This window comes from Danio rerio, chromosome 1 (genome assembly GCF_049306965.1).
Source record: "Danio rerio strain Tuebingen ecotype United States chromosome 1, GRCz12tu, whole genome shotgun sequence".
In the NCBI taxonomy this organism is placed as follows: Eukaryota; Metazoa; Chordata; class Actinopteri; order Cypriniformes; family Danionidae; genus Danio; species Danio rerio.
The window spans coordinates 56,267,441-56,290,814 of NC_133176.1; the positions used below are offsets into that span (position 1 = coordinate 56,267,441).

Genomic DNA, 23,374 nt, shown 5'->3' on the forward strand with positions numbered 1-23,374 from the left:
TTTACTTTTCTCCATAAGCTTGTATCGAAACCACAGCAATGGTTTGCCTGTATGTCATCCTCTGAGAAAACCCTTGATGGTCGCATAGTTATGAGACGCCAGGGAAGAGCGAGCGTAAAGCCCATTGTAAATGGTCAAATGGTGCTTGTGACGCGTCCCAAGTCCGCCAACGTACGCACCGAGCTACTGGGTAAACTGATAACCAAAAAAAACCATTCGTACGAAGGTTAAGCTGGTCAGCTGGTAGTGCTAAAATGAACAAAAGCCATCTACGGCATCATACTGCCACATATCGTTCGCTTAAAAAACTTATGCTGCGTTTACACCACATGTGGAAGAAGCGTGAAACGCGAGTTATTTACATGTTAAGTCAATGCAAAGACGTGAGTAGACATCCTGCACCGCGATACGTGCGAATCGCGCCTTTCGAGCTCTTCATTTGCGCGTATCGACATTAACCAATCAATAACTTTCTCTTGTAGGGGCTTGCTAATGACGTAGCGCCTGTTGTTGGTGTACCAGGGGGAAATCCTCCAGCTGACACTGGACAGCAGTTGATCAAACTGGGCTTGGCTCAGTCGAAGCACCGCTGAAAACTTCCATCATCCAGGTTCAGTTTCTGTAGGACTTTATGAACTCACAGAGCTGGATGCACCTCTGAAAGGATGTAGTGGACTCAGACCTGGCTCCAAATGAATTGACGCTGTTTTTCAGCCTTCATAAAGCACATAAACACAGTTATTCTCTCAATAAAATACATGTTAGCCATTTAGCAACGAAGCTACAGTCACCAGAACTGAACTACAGACTGGAGCCCCGCCTATGTCGAGAATCCATTAATTTAATGTGCGAATAAAGCAAGTACACTCAAACTGTTCACATGTTTATTTACACATGAATAGTGTGATTTATCCGCGTGTACCCTGTCTGGTGTGAACACAGCATTAGCCAGCCAGACCTCTTATGTACCTCTGGCTACAGAATTCGTGCTCTCCAAAAATGTAGACAGCGCTACGTATCCACAATCAGCCTGTGTTGCGTTTTCGGGTCTCCCTTGAAACATTTCCTTTGTGTTTCATGCTGTTTGTATGTGTTGTAAAAAAAATGCAGTCAATTTTCTTTATCTGTTTCATTTGTTTTGAGGATTTGCGACTCATACACTATCAAACTGATTTAATTTGCTGGTGTTTTTTGTTATTGCACATGTTTTCTTAAATTGCAGTGCATTAAGCTCTCTTAACCACCGGAGAAAGGGGCCTCCGCCCAGAGTAATTGGTGGTTCATTCCACTGTGGAAATCCTTGATAAATCAGGGACCAATTTAGTGTGTGAACTTACTGTAATGTAAGTTGAAATGACTTGCAAGGTTGACTTGATCCAGCTTAAAACGGCAAGCCAGCAACAAGCCCAGTGTAAAAATCAGCTCCCTCATAGAGAAAACGCATGTCGTTTTTCTTGTGTTTTGCGGCTCCATTAGTCAGACCGAATGTGGATGCGCTGGAGTCTCTGTGTGCCAGTGACCGATAATGAGTTGACACTGCGCCGCCGTAAGCAGGTGATGCTCACATTGCTCATGTTTGTGAGTTTGCTCTCCGCTGTGGATTTTTTTTTCTTGTCTTTGTTTTGTTTTCCTCCTCCATCTGCCACACAAGCCTTGGCACTGAAGGTGAATCTGGCGCGTCCCTCACTCGGGCTGCATGCCAATCAGATGTGCAGAGTCACTGACGGAGCCACAGGAGTCGGAGGATGCGTGCGGACATCATTCATCAGCTTCTGCACATCCTCCGAATGCTTGAGCATCGCATTTCTTGGCTAATATGATGCTTTACGTTGCTAAGAACACTGTAATGTTCGCAGTTTCATTAAACACATTTTATAATGATTAGGAAACCATGATACATCGCATATAAAGATATAATGCAAATCAAGTTGATTCATAAACATATGATGATTAGTTTTAATTATACATGTATTACATATAAAATTTTTAATGATATAAATGCAATATAGTATCTTATATACACTAACATTGTTAGAAAAAAATATTAATATTCATTCATTTTCTTGTCAGCTTAGTCCCTTTATTAATCCGGGGTCGCCACAGCGGAATGAACCGCCAAAATATTAATACATAATTTTAAAATAAATAAATAAATACTATATTTTATTTATTTATTCATTTATTTTATTTTCAGCTTAGTCCCTTTATTAATCTGAGGTCGCCACAGTGGAATGAACCACCAACTTATCCAGCATATGTTCTACACAGTGGATGCCCTTCCAGCTGCAACCCATCAAATCACTTTTATTGTCATATTATCAGCAGCACGTGTGCTATGATGAGTGAAAAGCTTAGGTGTTGGCCCCAGACAGTACAAAATCCAGATGCAAGTGCAAATACAACCACAGTGCAAAATACAGACAGTGAAACTTTCAAACAGTAAAATATTGATAAACAACAGGGTATATCTAAATATCTCCTCATGAAAACGTCACATAGACATGCATAAGTGCATTTAAATAAACCTAATATTTATTTTTATAGAATTATACAGTATATATAATTCTTTAATAATAGATTTATAAATTATAGAATTTATATATGGAAAATATTGAATTTATGGTGGCAAAGTGGCTCAGTGGTTAGCACTGTAGCAAGAAGGTCGCTGGTTCAAGAACCGGCTATGCCAATTAGCATTTCTGTGTGGAGTTTGCATGTTCTCCTCGTGATGGCGTGGGTTTCCTCAGGGTGCTCCGGTTTCCCCCACAGTCCAAACACATGGGCTATAGGCGAATTGAATAAACTAAATTGTCCGTAGTGTATGTTTGTGAATGTGAGAGTGTACGGATGTTTCCATGTATTGGGTTGCAGCTGGAAGGGCATCCACTGTGTAAAACCAATGCTGGATAAGTTGGCAGTTCATTCCACTGTGGTGACACCTGATAAATAATGGAATAAGCTGAAGGAAAATGAATTATTTAATTGATATAGTATTTATATAATAATAATTTAAATAACCCACTGATGTGTGTCTAAGTTTATAAGTGTACATAAATATGTGCTTTTAATTATATACTAAAGTTTGTCAATGGTGACTCATTTCAAAACAGCTTTACAGTCAAATACAGCTATTTTTAGCCAGCTTCTCCATATGACACTGTCCAAATCAAATAACTTAAAAATCTGCTGACTTTCCCTCTGAAAACCAGCACAGAAAGGATGACAAACTGGGGGTCCATCTGGTGCTGCTTTGGCAGATCCACTGAGGCTCATTGTTGTTTGTCATTTTTATTTAATTTTTTTTAGAGGAGACACAAGCTGCACATTCATCTGACTGGCATTGAGATATTTCTAAATCCTGAGTGACTCATTTGAAAAAAAAAAATGTGATGTTCGCAAGTAAAGCAGATCCACAGCTATTTTGCTGGTTTCTAAGATGTTTCTTTCTGGACATTTTCTAAGCTGCATATCCATAAGGGAGAGGGAAAAAGCCACCCAGGCAGGATAAAATGTCTTATAAACAGAAGTCCAAACATGAATAATGATCCAGAGAAGAGCTTAAGAATAAAGATGCCACTGGACAGGCAACAAAAATCCCCTTCATGCAGCCCACGTTGGTGTTTTCTGCAAATGCAGCACTTTGAACAGGTAATTACAGAGCAAACGCAGGAGATGAGTTGACAACTGTGCGTTTCCACTCGGCGGAGCTGGATTTGTTTATATTTCCAAGGAGAGAGATTTGAGGTGCACACATAAGCACATTCACACTCGCTGACCTAGAAAACTCTCTCTAATGATGCCAAAGGCAATATGATTTAAACAAACAGTTCAAACAGCCGAATCAACAGCAGAACAGACGCTCTCACACTCAAACCTGCAGGAATTTCCATACGGCTTTACAGTAGAGGATTTGTGCTGTGGCTGGATGTATAAACATGGCTGATACGTTTACTACAGCTAGAACTTCTCACTAGTCTTTTTAAGTTTATATAGCATTTATATATACATGTATGTACATTATAGTTCCAAACTTTGGGCTTGGTGAAATATTTCATATTTCTTGGTGAAATATCATAATATATGAAGTCTCATATGGCCAGAAAGGCTGTAGTCATCAATTAATTAATCTATCAGTCAGTCTGCCTGCCTGTCTGTCTGTCTGTCTATCTATCTATCTATCTATCTATCTATCTATCTATCTATCTATCTATCTATCTATCTATCTATCTATCTATCTATCTATCCATCCATCCATCCATCCATCCATCCATCCATCCATCCATCCATCCATCCATCCATCCATCCATCCATCCATCCATCCATCCAGCCAGCCAGCCAGCCAGCCAGCCAGCCAGCCAGCCATCCATCCATCCATCCATCCATCCATCCATCCAGCCAGCCAGCCAGCCAGCCAATCCATCCAGCCACCCACCCACCCACCCACCCACCCACCCATCCATCCAGCCATCCATCCATCCATCCAGCCAGCCAGCCAGCCAGCCAGCCAGCCAATCCATCCAGCCACCCATCCATCCATCCATCCATCCATCCATCCATCCATCCATCCATCCATCCATCCATCCATCCATCCATCCATCCATCCATCCATCCATCCATCCATCCATCCATCTATCTATCTATCTATCTATCTATCTATCTATCTATCTATCTATCTATCTATCTATCTATCTATCTATCTATCTATCTATCTATCAAATGACTAATTATTTTAAGAAATGCATTAACTGTTGTGCAAATGTAAATAGTGTTGTGAGAAATGCATCAAAGTGACCGAGAAAAATTAATTTAAATTTAAAGCTAGAAAAAGTTTTGCCAAATGTTGCCATCTAATAAAAATAATATTCTTTAAGTTTTTGCAAAAAAAAAAAAAAATAAATAAAAACAATTTCTTTATAAATTACTTAAAAATAATAACAATAATAATAAGGTTTTTTACTGTCTTTTGTTAAATAATGAAAAGTCTTCAGTGGAAAAACTGGCTTGTTTGTAGGTAGATGTTTAGGCCATAACTTGTTGTTGCTCTTAAAAGCGTGAAATTAACTCTATTGTTAATGTTTTTTTCTTGTCTACTAGTCATGGTGGTTTGGTGCACTGTGTTCTTGTGGTGCTAGGAATTAGTCAGCTATTTCAGAATGGCACTTTCTCCACAGTAATTATATTGTGTTTGACAGCGTGGACTTTTCATTTTACCCACATTTTTTATTTAAAAAAATCTCAAATGCCTCTAGCATTATTCAGTGTTGCACTTCTTGACACGGGTTATTATGTTTACTCACATAGCTCTTACTAGCTGGCCTCCATTACATGCAAACCACTAAACCTCACCCCCATCCGGGTCACGGCACCAAGTTAACCCCTCCAGTTCTACATTAACTTACTCTGAGCAGGATTTGCAGGGAAATTTCAAGAAACAGGGAAAGTACACTAACAAGAACACTAAATACCACAGTCTGTAGCATCTGTCACTTTTTGAATCAGGGGAGTGGGATATAGTCACATATCTTTTACTATCTGGCCTCCATTACACTCAAACCACTAAACTTTACCACAATCCGGGTCACGGCACCAACACAACCCCCCTGTTCTACAGTAATCCACTCTGAGCAGGATTTGTTTCAAGGATGCATCACAAGTAACAAAACCTAAGCCTTTAACATATTTCAGTAGTGCACCTCTTGATATCAAGGTAGTAACGTTTACTCATACAGCTCTCAATACACGCTTACAACCTCAACTTTTTCCGGGTCACGGCACCATTTTTCTTATCCAGTTGTACATTTTCTCTCTCTGAGTGGGCTTCAAACTACTGATTCTGGCATGGGAAGCAGGCACAAAAACAGGGGATCTATAGAAAACAGTCTCTAGCATCTCTAGCTAGTGTTCCACTTGAAATCAGGGTGGTGAGTTTTACTCCTACGGATTCTTAGAAGATGGCCTCTGTTACACTCACCCATCTTCACCTCACTCCCATTCAGGTCATGGTACCAATTTAACCTTTCTGGTTATTCTCGACCTGCTCTGAGTGGGATTTGAACTGGTGCACTAATAAGGACACTGAAGACTGCAAACTTTAGCATCTGTTGCTACTGTGTCTCTTGAGATCAGGGGAGTGTTGTTTACTAGCTGACCTCTGTTGTATGAGGCACACTTGGCCCTATGATATTCGCAGTTCAGGTGATTGGCTCAAAATGTTGAATTATGGAAAGTGATGTCATATTGATTCCACAAGATTCCAGCAATTTGGATATACTAAAAATACCCCAGCCATTCAAAAGTGTAAACTAGTACACTGCGCTGACAATGAAATGGACAGGTTTATAAACAAATGAATACATCTTAAACCTCTTTGACATTATTAAAAGTACATAATGAGTGATTGATATTGTTACGCTCTGAGTTTAAAGTTAAGTACACCTATTCCCAGATAACAAAGAATTCTGGCCCAGATTTGGCATAAATCTGGCACAGCAGACATTTGTCCGGCACTGGCATTCAGCATGTGGGCCAAACATGGACCTGGTTTGGCAGAGGTGGCACCGTCTTTAAGGCGGCACACAATACTTAGGCTAGATATCAAATGTAGTATTCGGCTTAGATGTTATTAATTCATATGTGGGCCATGTAAGTTTGGCCTATCTTGACCAACATTTAAAAAACATATTTTATTACTTTTTAATAGAGAAAAAAAATCTACCAATCATGTGGCTTCGAGAAAAAGCACGCCCATATTGATTCATGGGTTTAATCATTTCATTGCAGTTGTGAAACATCAGCATATCTGGCCCAGTTTAGGCTCAGTTATGGGTTATTAACTTGGCTGAGACTTGGCCCAGATATTGTCCATGTTTGGCCCTTGTTTGGAAGCCAGACTTGGTCCAGTCGTGTACCGTAATTTACTGGGGCATGTGGGTCAGGCAAATGCTGATTGTGGGGGCCAGAGCTGAGCCAGAGATATTTTGCTATGTGGGGAGCTCGCAGACATTGCTTGCACTATATGTTTATTAAAGAAATCGGACTCAGCAGATTAGCCTGTATGCTGTTGTATGCAGACCAAAAAAGGAAATTTCTACTCTCTAATAAATGCGGGGTTGTTTTAACCCCAGTATTGGGCCAAAAATAGACAAACCCAACCAATAGGTTAATTAAATTTTAAAAATATACTTTTTAACCCAACGTTGGAGGTTGTCCATATAGGTATTTAACCCAACGTTGGGTTACAACAACCTGGCATTTTTCAAAGTGTAATTTATGCAACAACTAATAAGGTTGATTTGATTAATAAATTAAAAAAATCAGCCAACCGAGTCATTTTTACAGTGTAAAAAGACTAATCACTTCATAAGACCTCAATATCATTTATTCATTCATTGTCTTGTCGGCTTAGTCCCGGGGGATTAATCCGGGGTCACCACAGCAGAATGAACCGCCAACTTATCCAGCAAGTTTTTACGCAGTGGATGCCCTTCCAGCCGCAACCCATCTCTGGGAAACATCCACACAAACATTCACACACACACACTCATACACTACGGACAATTTAGCTTACCCATTTCACCTGTACCGCATGTCTTTGGACGATGGGGGAAACCGGAGCACCCGGAGGAAACCCATGCAAAGGCAGGGAGAACATGCAAACTCCACACAGAAACGCCAACTGAGCTGAGGTTCGAACCAGCAACCTTCTTGCTGTGTGGCGGCAGAAGACCTCAATATATCTTTAACAATTGTATTCATTGCAAACTTTCACTTTTGGGTGAACTATACCCATGTTCAGCATAAACCAAACCAAATTAACAAGCAAACTCAGGGCAGCTAAACTAAGTGCTTTGCTCCACAGAGAAATAACATTAATGAGAGCAAGTGTGATGCGTACCAACAACTGACAGGCCTGATAGAGCTCAGAAACTGAAGAAATTCAGAAAGGGAAAAGCACGAAACTATACGAAAAAACACTGCATCCTCTGAAAGGGACTGATGTTTTATGAGAGCTCAGATCTACTGGGCTTTGAAGTAACAAGCGGTTTTGAATGTGAAGTCAGAGATGTCTACACAGGCCGTGACTCCAGATGAATTTCCAGCTATGGCATCATCAACTAACTGCGGCTGAGGAATAACCTTAATCCCTCTTACAGACACCAGGAAAACAGAATAAGGACTGAGATTTACCCAAGCGAGTTTCTGGTGCCGAGCTTTTCCAATATGGATGAGTCCTGTGTGCCTTAGAGGGAGAGAAAGAGACCAATGGCAAACTGGACATCTTTATGCTTCTCAGCTGATCGCTAGTCATGCAGTGTGAAAACAACTGTGAAAATTTGCTACTACTTAGAAAATCATACAGTCTGAACTTGGCATAAGGCGTTGATTCTAACAGATTGATGATAATACTTTACTCTCTGATTAAACTCATCCTGTGGGATTTAAAAGCATTTTGAGAAATGAGGACGTCACCAATGTCCTCATATTTCACCTCCTTTTTGTAATACCTGTGTCATACCCATGTCATTATACAGATTTGTGTCCTGATATGTCACAAAACACGTACACACACACACACACACACACACACACACACACACACACACACAGAAGAATTAGATAGCAATTTAACTTTTAAAAATCATATCTCTCATGTCACACAAAACTGCCATTCATCTGAGAAATATCGCTAAGTTACGAGGTATGCTATCCATCTCAGATGCAGAAACGCTAGTCCATGCTTTTATGACTTCTAGGCTGGATTACTGTTATGCTCTGTTGCCCAGCATCCTCCATTAACAAACCTCAGCTTGTACAAAATGCAGCTGCCAGAGTTCTTACCAGGACTAGAAAATATGATCATATCACCCCAATTTTATCCTCCGTACACTGGCTGCCTGTTTTGTATTGATTTTAAAATATTGCTTATGAAGCCTGAAATAATCTAGCTCCTGTTTATATTGCCAACCTCCTGTCTCGCTACAATTCAACCTGCTCTTTAAGATCTCAAAACTCAGGGCTTCTGGTGGTACCTAGAATAGCAAAGTTAAGTAAAAGAGGTCGAGCCTTCTCATTTATGGCTCCTTAACTCTAGAATAGCCGTCCTGATAATAACTCAGACACACTCTCGCAGGTCAAAACTAGACTAAAGACCTATCTTTTTAGTAAAGCGTACAATCAATGCATCACATGATACATGAATGTTCTCCACACATCTTGTTTATATACACTATGATATACTTTAGTCTCTATTTCCACCTGAGGATACTCATCCCGAGGCCCTCAGAGACTATGCAGTGCCACTAATGCGATCCAAGACCTGTGAAGAGATGTTCCCAAAGTTTCCACAATCCCAGATTCTGGATGGTGGACATGGAGGATTATAGAGCATGCGTCTGATTCCTGTGAGACTCCAGGGACAGCCGAGTCTTCGCTGATGTCCAGCGTTCTCCAGCCTCCGGCACCTAGACATCAGCCAAGATGTTTGGCCATAAGAGAATTGGTCGTGCCCGACTGAACCTGGTTTCTCTCAAGGTTTTTATCCTACACTTTCGCCAATTGTTGTCGCCACTGGCTTGCATAGTTCGGGACTTGTAGAGCTGTGCATCGATGGATTTGCTCTTCAGAAGCAAATAATAAACCACACTGAACTGAACTAAACTGAAATGAAAGCTTTAGCTATAGTTCTACCAGGAAGACTGAGATGTCACGTCATTCATAATAATTATTTCGTCAGCCTATAACAACAAAGGAAGCCATGTATATAAGCTCATCTAAACAATCTGTTTCGATGTATTCAGGTGACGTTGCGGAAGTTTCCCTCCATCCTCTCCATCACCACCACCACCAGGTCGGCCTCGTCTTCACTCAGGGGGTTGGCTTCGCCCTGCCTTCATCTTCAGGCAGGATCTGCCAGCTCATCCAGAGTTCTGCACTATAGACGGGGCTTATACCAAAGAACTTTATAAAAGGACCGTAACGAACTCGCATTCATGCAAACAATTCACAATAAATGTTCAAACGTTTATCTGCCTCCTAGAGTCTTTCTGGCAGAACTGAACTTAAACTCTGAAAACTGAACTGACACTTTCAATTCACTATAATCTTCTATGTGAAGCTGCTTTGACACAATCCACGTTGTGAAAGCTTTGAATTGAAAATAACAAAAGAAACACACCTTCACCAGTGGCATCACTGCACTACAACAACTAACAAATCTCTGGTGGATTTCCAGGGATTCGCCGCATTAGCGAGAACTCTGGCCTACACAACAGCATATGCATACTGACACGCACGCAAATAATTATTACAAATATCACACCTCCCCCGAGGACAAGCTTCAGCCAACTGCACTCCGCAGCCGATGATGAAGTTCTCATTATGTTCACAACTCAATTGAATGACCCCAGCAGGTCCTGGCTGATTAACAAGTACCGATGAGAGGCCAGAGAGCAAAGCCGAGGTATTTATAACCCGAGTGCAACACACACACAAGGAGCTGGTTTACGAATTGTTATGTGCTCTGCACTGAAAGCTTGCAAGAATTCATTCAGGACTGGATACGCCAACGCCGGTTTTTTGCTATTTATCAGGGACAGCACGTGTTAATGTATGCAGATGTACAGGGTTTGCCGATCGGCCCCCTCGGGCAATGCATTAGTGATGAACACACCGCCGCGACCTCATTCTGTATGACTGCCGGAGAGCCGGACTCTCATAAAGCTTCTGGATAAAGACACGGCACAACGCACGCGTGACTCATTCCTATTCTGAAAGCCGTCGAGCAGAACAGGAAGCCGAAGATTGCATCCAATCGCGTGTTCTTGCAGAAAAGTCATGGCTCCAATCTGACTCTTCTTGATTGCCCCTATCAGATGCTTATCCTCTTTTCATGAATAGATATTACATTACTTGGGCGAGACCCAGAGGGGATCTTTTGCAATTCCTTTTCATATTCACTTTCTTCCACAAGGCCCATTTACTTATAAATGACTGTGAAAAAGGGATCAAGGGAACTCTCGGCAGCATTTGTATTCGCTGAAGGAAACGCGCCTTCTGCATGACGTTAGTCTATCAAAACACTTCACAGGTAGACCGGTGGCCTATTGCTCCAACAAGCTGTTAACAAGGGCAAAGTGTATGCGGCACTGCTTGTATAGAGCAAATCTGATAGATTTCGCAATTTCATCAGCAAGCTGGTTTGACGTCCTTGTAGAAAACCATGTCTATGCATTCTCTCAATAATAGATGGGGCATGTAGCTTACAAATCATTAAATATGTGGTCTTGCAAGGCTCTTTTTTTTTCAAGAGATTACAAAAGGTATCTCACGTACGCAACGATACACAATATATCTGGTGACTGCAAAACAAAGGGGCAAATTAAAACATGGCATAACACACAACGGTGGCTAGTCAGCTGTTAGTCATTGCATTGTAAATTACACTGTAAAAAATGCTGGGTTGTTGTAACCCAAAGTTAGGTCATGGACGAACCCAACCATTAGGCTAAAAAGTCTTATTTCAAGAGTTTACACTTAGCTGATGATTGATTATAATGCTTGTTTGGCATGGTGTCCCAGGAGAGAGCACTGGGCTCATAAGATCCTCGAGCCCGGGGCTCCCTCCCGTTTGCAAGGCAAGAGGGGAGTTTGAGCTTAGGTAGGTCTCAAGAACTCTCCTGCCGTAGTAGCTAATGAACAGATAGTGATTGCTCTTAAGAGATAACTACTTACTAGGAGCATGTCTGTGGTGCCGGATTATTCAGTTTACTTAAGTTTAATATTTTTGGACGGTGGGAGGAAACCGGCGAACCAGGGGGAAACCCACGTGAGCATGGGGAGAACATGTAAACTGCGCACAGAAACATCGACTGGCTTGGTAAGGACTAAAACCAGTGACGTTCTTGCTGTGAGGCAACAGTGCTAACCACTGGGCTGCCATGCCACCCAGAAAAGGAGGAGGAGTAGGGGTGGAAGGGGGTATTCTTTAAAATGAAGATGGCTGTTATGTGGAACTTAGGGTATTTATCGTGCCTTAGGAATCGTCTGACTGATGGGACCAGCTGCAAGCAATCATAAGCATGTGATCCTTTTGAAATAAGTTTATAAATAAACTTCACTTAAATTTAATTAATGAAATTAACCCATTGGGTTTGTCTATTGGCCAGCACGGTGGCGAAGTGGTTAGCACTGTCACCTCACAGCAATAAGGTTGCTGAATCAGGCCCCAGATGGACCAGGTGACATTTCTTTGTAGAGTTTGCATGTTCTCCCTTTGGCATGGGTTTCCTCTGAGTGCTCTGGTTCCCCTGCAGCCCAAAGACATGCAGTAGGGGAATTGGATAAACTAAATTAGTCGTAGTGTTTGAGTGCTGTGTGTATGGTTGTTTCCCAGTACTGGGTTGTTGCTGGAAGGGCATCCGCTGCATATAACATACAGCATGCTGGATAAGCTGGTGGTTCATTCCGCTGTGGAGACCCCTGACAAACTAGTGACTACGCCAAATGAATGGATGAATGAATAACAACACACAAACCCCTCTTCCCAGACTCTTCAGGAGATGCAAAAAAAGCCACTTCATTTTATTTGTCAGTCTTAATACACAATGTAACTGCAGAAGTGTCACGCTTTTAATAGTTCAAGAGTTCACACTTAGCTGATGATTGATTATAAAGCTTGTTTGGCGTGCTGTCCCGGGAGAGCCCTGAGCTTATGAGATCCTCGAGCCTTGGGCTCCCTCCCATTTGCAGGGCGAGAGGGGAGGTTGAGCTCAGGTAGATCTCGATGAATCCCCCCTGCCTATTTGTAGCTAAGTGACGGATATGGATGACTTAGGGTGCGTATTATTTGGACTATGGGAGGAAATACAAATACACGAAGATTCAACACGAAGATATTGAAATAAGAAAACTCTGTTTATTTATAGTGAGTTAGGAATCATCTGATTGGATAATCCATCATGAGCTGATGCTGGAACAGCTGAGAACAATCATAAGCATGTGATCCTTGGAAATTTGTTTATAAATAAACTTCACAAAAATGATCAAAGGTTTTTTGACGTTTTTGTTTGGGATGCTAATGGTCTAATCCGATTCAATGATTTATGCTAAGCTAAGCTAAAAGTGCCCCCGCCAGACCCAGAGGTTGGCTGAATGGATTTAAAAATGGAAAAACTCAACAATTAACTCTAAGGAAGCTGTGAAAAGGGCCTATTTTTCTTTTAAAGTGGAGCGTTCCTTTAACTTGCATGCATGTTTGACCTCTCTCAGCCAGTGTAAATAACTGTAAAATACTGTAATGTAATCCCATCAGCATCATCACTCTAGCCGATGACGATTTGATGATCAAGAAGCATTTCTAATTACCATTAACGTACCATTCAGATGACAAACTATTCCTTAAATCAGAGCAGGACGGGGTCAAAACACTTTCAGGCCTCCGTTTTATGTCCCTGACAGTCCATTATCTCACACCCACACCGAAATGTAATTTGCTGCAAACGCTCGCGATTATGAGCTGAGCAAATAAGAGATTTTAATTTATTTATTTCGTCACCAGGAATCCATCAAGATATTTGATTAGCGTCTCTCTCTCCTAGAATCACCTCTCCCGCGTCTTTTGGCTCTTTTAATAAATGAGCCTGCCTGCAATCAAACGATAGGTCAGTATTATGGTCAGCGCCGAGCGCCATTTGCGAGCATCATCCAATTACATCGGCGCTGTTTCACATCAGCGTTTACAAGTGAAGGCCAACTCTCCTTCCCCTCTGATCGGCGCCTGTGAAAGTCGCAGTGGCATCTCGCTGATTGAATAAAAGCAGCAGGGCCACTTTAATTACCCGGATTCATAGAAGCCTTCTCAGAGATGGAGCTGTGTTTATACACCTCCAGCAGCAGTAATTACATCGGTGTTTGCCGCCTTTCAGCCTTTCTCTGGAAGTGCTGAGATCGACGCGCTAGTCATAAAAGCTCTGAGTTCGCTGTGAACTTGTGTATGTTAGCTGTGTGGTTCGGTTTATGTGGTTTAAGGGTGGACGGACTAAGGAACTAGGAGTCTATATTATTCATTTAATAATGCTATTGTGCTTATTAAGTGATGCTTGTGTATATTATGAAGTGTTAGTTCCTTCAAGCTCAAAGATTGCACTGTTAACGACTGTTGTAAATTAATATGAACTGAACTGTTTTACTGTAGGGTAGTTATGCAGTATGTTACTGTATTTTAAAGTTGCATTGTGAAAATGACTGGATATTTTTACAGTAAATATATCCAATACTGTAAAACATAATACACAGCAAGGTAAATGGTGCTGTAAATGAAAATACAGTATTTTTACTGTAATTAATTTACAGTAAGTTACTGGTGAACTGAACTGTAACTGTATGTTACTGTAGAGTAGTTATGCGGTATGTTACTGTATTTTAAAGAAGCATTGTAAAAATTACTGTATATTTTACAGTAAAGGTATACAATATTGTAAATGCATATACAGCAAGATAAATGGTGCTATAAATGCCAATACGGTATTTTTGCAGTAATTGATTTACAGTAAGTTACTGGTGAACTGAACTGTAACTGTATTTTACTGTAGGGCAGTTATGCAGGATGTTAATGTGTTTTAGAGATACATTGTGAAAATTACTGTAAATTTTACAGTAAAGATATGCATTAAATACTATTCTGTAAATACATATACAGCAAGATAAATGGTGCTGTTAATGAAAATATGGTATTTTTGCTGAAATTGATTTACAGTAAGTTACTGGTGAACTGAACTGTCACAAACCAGGGCTCGAAATTGCGACCATTTTGGTCGCATATGCGCCCGAAATTTTATCTATGCGACCTTAAAATATATTTGGGAGCATTTCTGCGAGTGCTTAAAATTGTTATGTGCGACCAGTTTTTACTGTAAAATGTTCACCACATGCGCGGATTCGGGAGACATTCACGCAGAATGCATCTCTGCACTTGAAACGTGAAACGCAGCGCTCAGGAATGGTTTAAAACAGTTGTCATGTCAACTTGCTGCAGTAAACAAATCCAAGTCCGTAATGCTTGCCCCGCCTTCACGCTCTTCTTATTGGCCCACTGCTCTAGCACTGAACGCGAATGATTGGTTAATATCAGCTGTCAATCACTCAGTCAGCGCTTCTGGCTTGGGATGACAGAGAGAGCAACTACCGCGAAAAATTGTAAAGCGCTGAAGAGGAGAATAAAGATAACACTGACAGATTTTGTTTTAGAAACCATGACATCTAAAGTTATAAATACTGAAACATCTTAGTAGTGATCATGTGCTAAATGTTAATCCACTATCTACACTTTTCCAAGAGTAGAAGACTTCCATTGGCTTCAAGTCCGCTATGTAAAGTCTGTGGGATGGAGTTTTCAGGTAACTGTTTGCCACATCTAGCACGAGAGCTTCTGTTTAATCCTTCATATAATCGCCAGATGCTGTCCGCCATGCAAGGGACAGCTATATGTCAAATTGAACACCACGTAAACCATCGCGAACGGGCTTGCATTGAGTAAACTAATATTGCTACTCATAAAAATAAACCGGTATTGCTATTAACATGTATGCATATAATAAGCTACAATATGTGTCAAAAGCATTAGTGCAATATTAGACAGCACTTGTGAGAACAGCAGAGTTATACCGTTAACAGATTCATTTAAGCAGTGCGTGCAGGGCCGGTGAGCGCTCCGTGTATCTTTTGCTCACTCAGTTCTGTTATAAAAATATATTTTATTGTGATAACGGGATTTCGTTGAGACATATTTTCCTCAAGCTTGCATTTATATATATATATATATATATATATATATATATATATATATATATATATATATATATATATATATATATAATTTTTTTTGCTTGTTAGTTTGTTTAGTGTTGATTTCAAATACAATAAATATGTTTGTATAAAACTTGTAGTAACGGTGCTCATAATTGGTGGGTGCGACTAAATTTTGGCTGATGCGCCTAAATTTTTAAAGTTAGGAGCACCGGTGCTACCAATCAAAAAGGTTAATTTCGAGCCCTGCAAACTGTATTTTACTGTAGGGTAGTTATGCAGTATGTTACTGTATTTTAAAGATGCATTGTGAAAATTACTGTATATTTTAAAGTGAAAACACGCAGTGCATACAATTCTGTAAATATTTACTGTATACAGCAAGATAAATGGTGCTGTAAATGAAAATACGGTATTTTGCTGTAATTGATTTACAGTAAGTTACTGTCAATCTGAACTGTAACATGAACTATATTTTACTGTAGGGTAGTTATGCAGTATACTACTGTATTTTAAAGAAGCTATGTAAAGATTACTGTATATTTTACAGTAAAGATATACAATACTGTAAATACACATATAGCAAGATAAATTGTGCTGTAAATGTCAATACGGTATTTTTGCGGTAATTGATTTACAGTAAGTTACTGGCAAACTGAACTGTAACATGAATTGTATTTTACTGTTGGGTAGTTAGGCAGTATGTTACTGTATTTTAAAGAAGCATTGTGAAAATTACTGTATATTTGAAGTATAAAGTATATTTAGTAAATCTTAATAATTTAATGCATCCTTTTTGAATAAAAGTATTTTTTTTTATTCAAAATGTGTTACTTTTTAATTCCAAAAATAAATGTATTTCATAATGTTTTTGTGTTAAAGTCTGAATGAAATCAAAATTGACTATTTTTTGTTTTGCCCATGCTCAGTTAAACAGCACTCTGGAAAATGTTTAGTCCTTCAGTTTTGTTTTAAAATCTGTAGATGAGTACATGTACTAATGATAATAATAATTAAAACACAAACATACATGTGCACACTAACACAAAACTACACAACAGAATAGACTGAGTGTATCATATACATCAACTCCAGCAGTCATCCTCTACTCATGAGGTAAATATATTCAGCCAACATATCTAAATAGTAGTTTCAGCAGAGCAAGCAGACACAAGTGTCTCTCGCTTTTATGAATTATGAATGCGACCCTATAAATAGATCAGATTAGTACTGTGATCATTACTCCACTCATTCATGAATATGCTTGGCTGAAATGAACAGTGTCAGTATGCGAGTGGCGAATGCCTGTAGATGTTTGCATGGTGTTGAAGGGCTGCAGCGGGTGGTCGAGTCACATTCGTTTTCCTCGTCCACAAACACTCATTTACACTGTCAATATTCAGCAGGTGGTCAACGTTAGCATCACACTTGTTGCTTAGTAACAGGCAGGAAGGAGCAGCTCACTCTAATGAAGCTCCGTCTGTATGTCAAAAATATGCTTACAAGAAGCTGGAATAAATATGAATGTGATTTTTATGTATTAGTTTAATTAAGGTTGAAATTTTGAAATTCTGAAAATCGCATGAAAAATGTGTTGTATTTTTTTTTTGTTTGATTTATTTACATTTTTGTGTTCGTTATGAAGCGTTAGGTTTTTGTTTCTGATTTAACAGTTTCATGCAGTAAAAAGGATGTGAATTATTTATTTATTTTAACTTTAGCTTTTTGGATAACTAGATTATTTAAACTTTGAATTTGATGAAAATGCAACAATGGTTATAAACATACATATATATATATATATATATATATATATATATATATATATATATATATATATATATATATATATATATATATATATTCATTTTCTTTGGCTTAGTCCCTTTATCTGGGGTCACAACAGCAAAATTAACCGCCAACTTATCCAGCATTGTTTTACACAGTGGATGTTCTTCTAGCTGCAACCCAGTACTGGAAAACACCCATATATACTCACATTTCATACACTACAGCCAATTTAGTTTATTCAGTATACCTATAGTGCATGTCACACGGGGAGACCCACATAAACACGGGGAGAACATGCAAACTCCACATAGAAATGCCAACTGACCCAGCCAGGACTCCAACCAGCGACCTTTTTGCTGTGAGGTGACAGTGCTAACCACTGAGCCACCATATACTGTATATATATATATATATATATATATATATATATATATATATATATATATATATATATATATATATATATATATATATATGATTTATTTATTTAAACTTGGATTATATGTGGATTATGAATTATTAATAAAGACAATATAAATGCAGACTTGTGTATTCAGCAGATGATTTTTCCTTGGGATTTTTTTTTCACCATGCACACCTTGAACTTAGAGCCTGCTGTTGCTTCCACTTAAACCACAAGAATGCAGAATGATGTTATAAAAAATAAATGCGTCTCAGATTTGCAGACCAGGAATCAATGTACATATCTGTACTGCATGTAAAACTTCAAATGTGAATACAAAAGGTTTGTTTTGAACCATAAATGTATTATAAAGTATGTAGACCTATATGGACACACTCAAAAACCTTTGGGTTAACCATAACACAGGGTTAAAAATATTAGGTCACTATGTTGGGTTAATATGAACGTTTACTGGATCACATCCATAACAACTCATCTTCATTCATTTATTCATTCATTCATTCGTTCATTCATTCATTCATTCGTTCATTTTCCTTAGGCTCAGACTCTGTTTTTATCAGAGGAATGAATCGCCAAACAACAACTCACCTAGTTGGGTTATTATTCAAATTTGTTAGGTTGACCTTTACAAGCCAATGGATTTGGTTCAAATAACCCTACAACAGGTCTGTGCTAAAACAACCCACATGCTGGGTTATTATTAATTCAACTTTTAAGTGAGTAAGCCTATAAAGCTAGTATTTACAAGTATTTGGCAATGAATGTAGCAGAATACTATATATTAACTAAACTGAAATGATGAAATGTTATAAATATACTGAAGATTTACTTTTGGTTTTGCTACAGTACAGTATAGTACTTTGTTTATAAATATAAATATTGTAGATTTTGTATTTTTCCACAGACACTAGAATTACCATAACAGATTAATTCAAATACTTGAATACATTCATAAATACTTAAATACTACAGTATGGTACTACTATACTGTTGTGTATACAGTGTTTCTCAACCACGTTCCTGGAGGACCACCAATACTGCATGTTTTGGATGTCTCCTTTGTCTGTTACATTCATTTAAGGCTTTTAGACTCTGCTAATGAGCTGATGATCTAAATCTGGTGCATTTGGTTAAGGGGACAAGGAAATGTGCAGAGCTGGTGGTTCTCCTGGAACGTTGTTGAGAAACACTGCTCTAAAAAGTAAAGGGAACTCTTAAACAACACAATGTAACTCCAAGTGTTCCTTTTATTTTTTGAGCATTATATTATTCATTTTCTTTTCAGCTTCCTCTGGGGTCGCCACAGTGCAATGAACCACCAACTTATCCAGCATATGTTTAAACAGCGAATGCCCTTCCAGCTGCAACCTATCACTGGAAAACACCCAAACAAACTCATTTCACACACATACACTACGGACAATTTAGTTTATTCAATTAGCCTAGTGCATGTCTTTGGACTGGAAACCGGAGTACCCAAAGGAAACTCCCACAAATAAGGGGAGAACATGCAAACTCCACATAGAAATGCCAACTGACTCAGCTGAGGCTCGAACCAGCGACATTCTTGCTGTGAGGCGAGAGCACTACTCACTGCGCCACCTTTCTGCCTATATTATATTATATTATATTATATTATATTTTATTTTATTTTATTTTATTTTATTTTATTAAGTATATTTATTATATTATATTATATTATATTAATTATATTAATTATATTATATTAAGTATATTTGTTATATTATATTATATTAATTATATTTATTATATTATATTATATTAAGTATACTTATATTATATTAGGTATATTTATTATATTATATTAAGTATATTTGTTATATTATATTATATTAATTATATTTATTATATTATATTATATTAAGTATATTTATTATATTATATTATATTAATTATATTCATTATATTATGTTAAGTATATTTGTTATATTATATTTATTATATTATATTAAGTATATTTGTTATATTATATTATATTAAGTATATTTATTATATTATATTAAGTATATTTATTATATTATATGATATTAAGTATATTTATTATATTATATGATATTAATTATATTTATTATATTATATTAAGTATATTTATTATATTATATGATATTAATTATATTATATTATATTAAGTATATTTATTATATTATAATATATTATATTATATTATATTTATTATATTATATTAGGTATATTTATTATATTATATTAAGTATATTTATTATATTATATTATATTAATTATATTTATTATATTATATTAAGTATATTATTATATTATATTAAATTAATTATATTTATTATATTATATTATATTAAGTATATTTATTATATTATATTATATTATATTATATTATATTATATTATATTATATTATATTATATTATATTATATTATATTATATTATATATTTTTCATTTTCTTTTTCCAGGTGAAACATCATAAGCACAGGTCTGATATGTATAAAGATGTAAAGGTCTTTGGCTGCTATTGCTGTCGCAGTGTTTGTTTTCCCGGATCTCCCCCAATGTGATCAGGATCGCTCGTAAAAAGCCGAAAGCGTTGCGTGCTGAACATCTCACTAAACTTTGTGCTTGCGTCGAGTTTTATCACTGGGACTGGACGGTTAATAGGCAATTAAGGTAAACATATAATTTTACACCTATTTGCAATCAAAAGCTGTGCAATTACGAGACAGTAAAACCCCTTCAACCTGAAAAATCCCCAAAACGGATGTCAAGGCGCAGACGAGGCTCTCGGCCAACGGGAACACCTGATTAAAGACGATGGTTCAGAAAAGCTGCGGATAAAGGTTCCCCCGTCTCCGCCATAGTAATTTTCTCATAATTAACATTTTAGCAAGGTCAGTGCCTTCGTGAGCCACTTGATTTAACAGCACTCGCGTTTTCAAAGTCTTTTAAAAGAGAGCTGAAACACTTCGGTCTTTTGTTGTCCAAGTCAAAAGGTTGGGCTAGCCTAATAGAGCTATTTCAGTAGAACATAGATATGAATGTCGATATTTTAGTGTTGTGTTGGGTTTATGGATGTATTGTCGATTCACATTATTAGATGCGCTTTGGCGCGCTTTAATATGACGTGACAGACTTAAGTTAACGGCACTACGGCAGGATTGACTGACTGAGCGCCTCAGTGGACTTTCTCTTTCAGTGTGCTAGTTATAAAGCACGAAATTAACAAAAGAAGATGGAAAAGGTATGTTAAAATAAGATTTAAACTTATTGAAATGTAATGTATGACATTGAATTGCTTTATCATCGTTTGAATCGCGAAAAGACGTCAAACATGTATTGTAAACAATTACATGTAACGTTACCTCAGGAAAGACATTTAACTTAGCGTCTACTTGTTAATTTACTTTAACTGTAGCTACGTTAATCTTCATAGCTTTTGCTAAATATAATGTACATAATAATATAACTTTGTCTGTAAGTCATGTTTTCATGTATGTAGACATTTATCTGTCATAAAACATGTTTAAATTGAACATAATAACAAGTAACAGGTATAATCTTAGTAACTTAGATAACTTACTGAAACATATATTGGAATGAATCTGTCATAAATCATGTTTAAAATGCTTTATATTGCAACAACAAATTGAGGCAGAGCATAATTATATCATTAGAAAGCTATATTTATGTGCAGTTTGGGTGTTTTATTTACTTGTTGATTAATATGTCTTATTATAAATAATACTTGCACTCTATTGTTAATTTTAACCTTTAATATTATTGTACCAGCTGTAATAGTTAGTGAAATTACTTGTGAGAAAATGTACTGTATCTGATATACAGTATATACACAAAAACAAACATGTAACTCTGTTTTTAACAATAAGGTGCAATCTATAAAGGTCTAATTCTAGGTGGGAAGTAATTATTTTAAGTTTTTTTTTTTTTAATTTACTTTTATACAAACTTTTGTGTTTTATTTGTCAAAAACTCTAACCCCTGGTTTCACAAACAAGGTTTAAGGCTAGTCAAGATTAAATTGCATGTTTGAGCTGTCTCAACTTGTGGTGAGATGTCTTTAAATAAGTCAGTGTAATTTTTTTTGTCTCCAGGTGCACACCAGTAATATTTTTCTAAGGCCATTTTTATAAATGTGTCTTAAATAGCCTAATTTAACTAAGGCCTAGTCCTGGCTTAATCTAAGCCCTGTTTGTGAAACTGGGCCTAAATGTTTCTTGTCTCGCCATTTTCAGATAGGAATAGCAAAAGAATGTAAATGAGACCCTATTTTCAATACAAATTGGTGAAATTTGATGACAAAATTACAGCACACTTGTCATATCTTTAATCTTACCTCTCACTCTTTCAACACTAGACTGATGCTTTATGCCAGAACTTGTGCTCTTCTCATGTGAACCAAACGCAGATTCAAACCAATTTATACAGAATGTGAATCAAGTCAAGAGCTTGTAAACTGGTGTAAAATCCAGGTCATGACCTGACTTATGTCTCAATCAGCTCCCTCCTAGGTCATGGATCAGTAGCGTCATGTCATGCACATGAATTTGGGCTCTGGTAAGGACAGCGATGAGCTTGGATCACTAGCAGTGTGACATGAGAAAATAATCATTGTACAACATCAAAACGAATACACAACAGCAGATCTAATATTTTCCTTATATTACATTTATTAAGTTTTTAAAAGTACATTATAGCTGAATAAGGAAATTGTTTAATTCATTCATTTATTCATTCATTCATTCATTTTCTTTTCGGCTTAGTCCATTTATTAATCCGGGGGGTCGCCACAGCGGAATGGACCACCAACTTATGCAGCATGTTTTTACGCAGCGGATGCCCTTCCAGCCGCAGCCCATCTTAGGGCAAGAAATTGTTTCATATAGCAGCGAACATTTTAACCAATAAACAATTATAAATTCTTGCTAAGATTGTTCTGTGTGTGTTTTAATTATTACTATTTATAATACATGTAATAATCCATAGACTCTTAAAACAGAACTGAAGGATTAAACATACTGTAAGAACATTTGATATAAAACTGTAAAGTTTTAAATTTATTTAAATATAAATAAACAAACTTTTTTTTAAAGAAAACCGCCTCAGTTGTTGTTATGTTTGATGATTTGGTTCAAATAATTATTGTTTTGCACTTCCGAACTTCTGTTAAAGGCACATAGTTAGCTTTGCAGGGAATAAATGTTTCAGTGTACTGGAAGTAGTGGTGTAACGGATCACAAATCTCATGGTTCGGATCACATTATGGTTTTTAGTCACAGATTGGACTATTTTTCAGATCAGCCAAAAAGGGGAGGAGACAAATGGCGTTTGCTTTGTATTTATTACAAAAA

General features: G+C 37.4%; 1 protein-coding gene across 25 annotated transcripts in view; it reads left to right on the forward strand.

Moving 5' to 3' along the window:
- The window catches only part of inpp4b (inositol polyphosphate-4-phosphatase type II B), a 405,814-nt gene that overhangs the window by 86,459 nt on the left and 295,981 nt on the right, over positions 1 to 23,374 (forward strand). For 3 of the 25 annotated variants that reach the window (XM_073906083.1, XM_073906036.1, XM_073906053.1), the window contains exons 1-2: positions 21,149 to 21,246; positions 22,787 to 22,888. The exons of 9 other annotated variants lie outside the window; for them this stretch is intronic. Coding sequence is in view for 3 of the 16 variants with exons in the window: in XM_073906042.1 (XP_073762143.1) it covers positions 21,238 to 21,246 (9 nt within the window). In the remaining 13 variants the exon portion in view is untranslated. Of the gene's footprint in view, positions 1 to 20,564; positions 21,247 to 22,523; positions 22,581 to 22,786; positions 22,889 to 23,374 lie in introns of those variants that run through there. 13 more of the 25 variants (XM_073906042.1, XM_073906023.1, XM_073906103.1 and 10 more) reach the window with 6 other exon arrangements.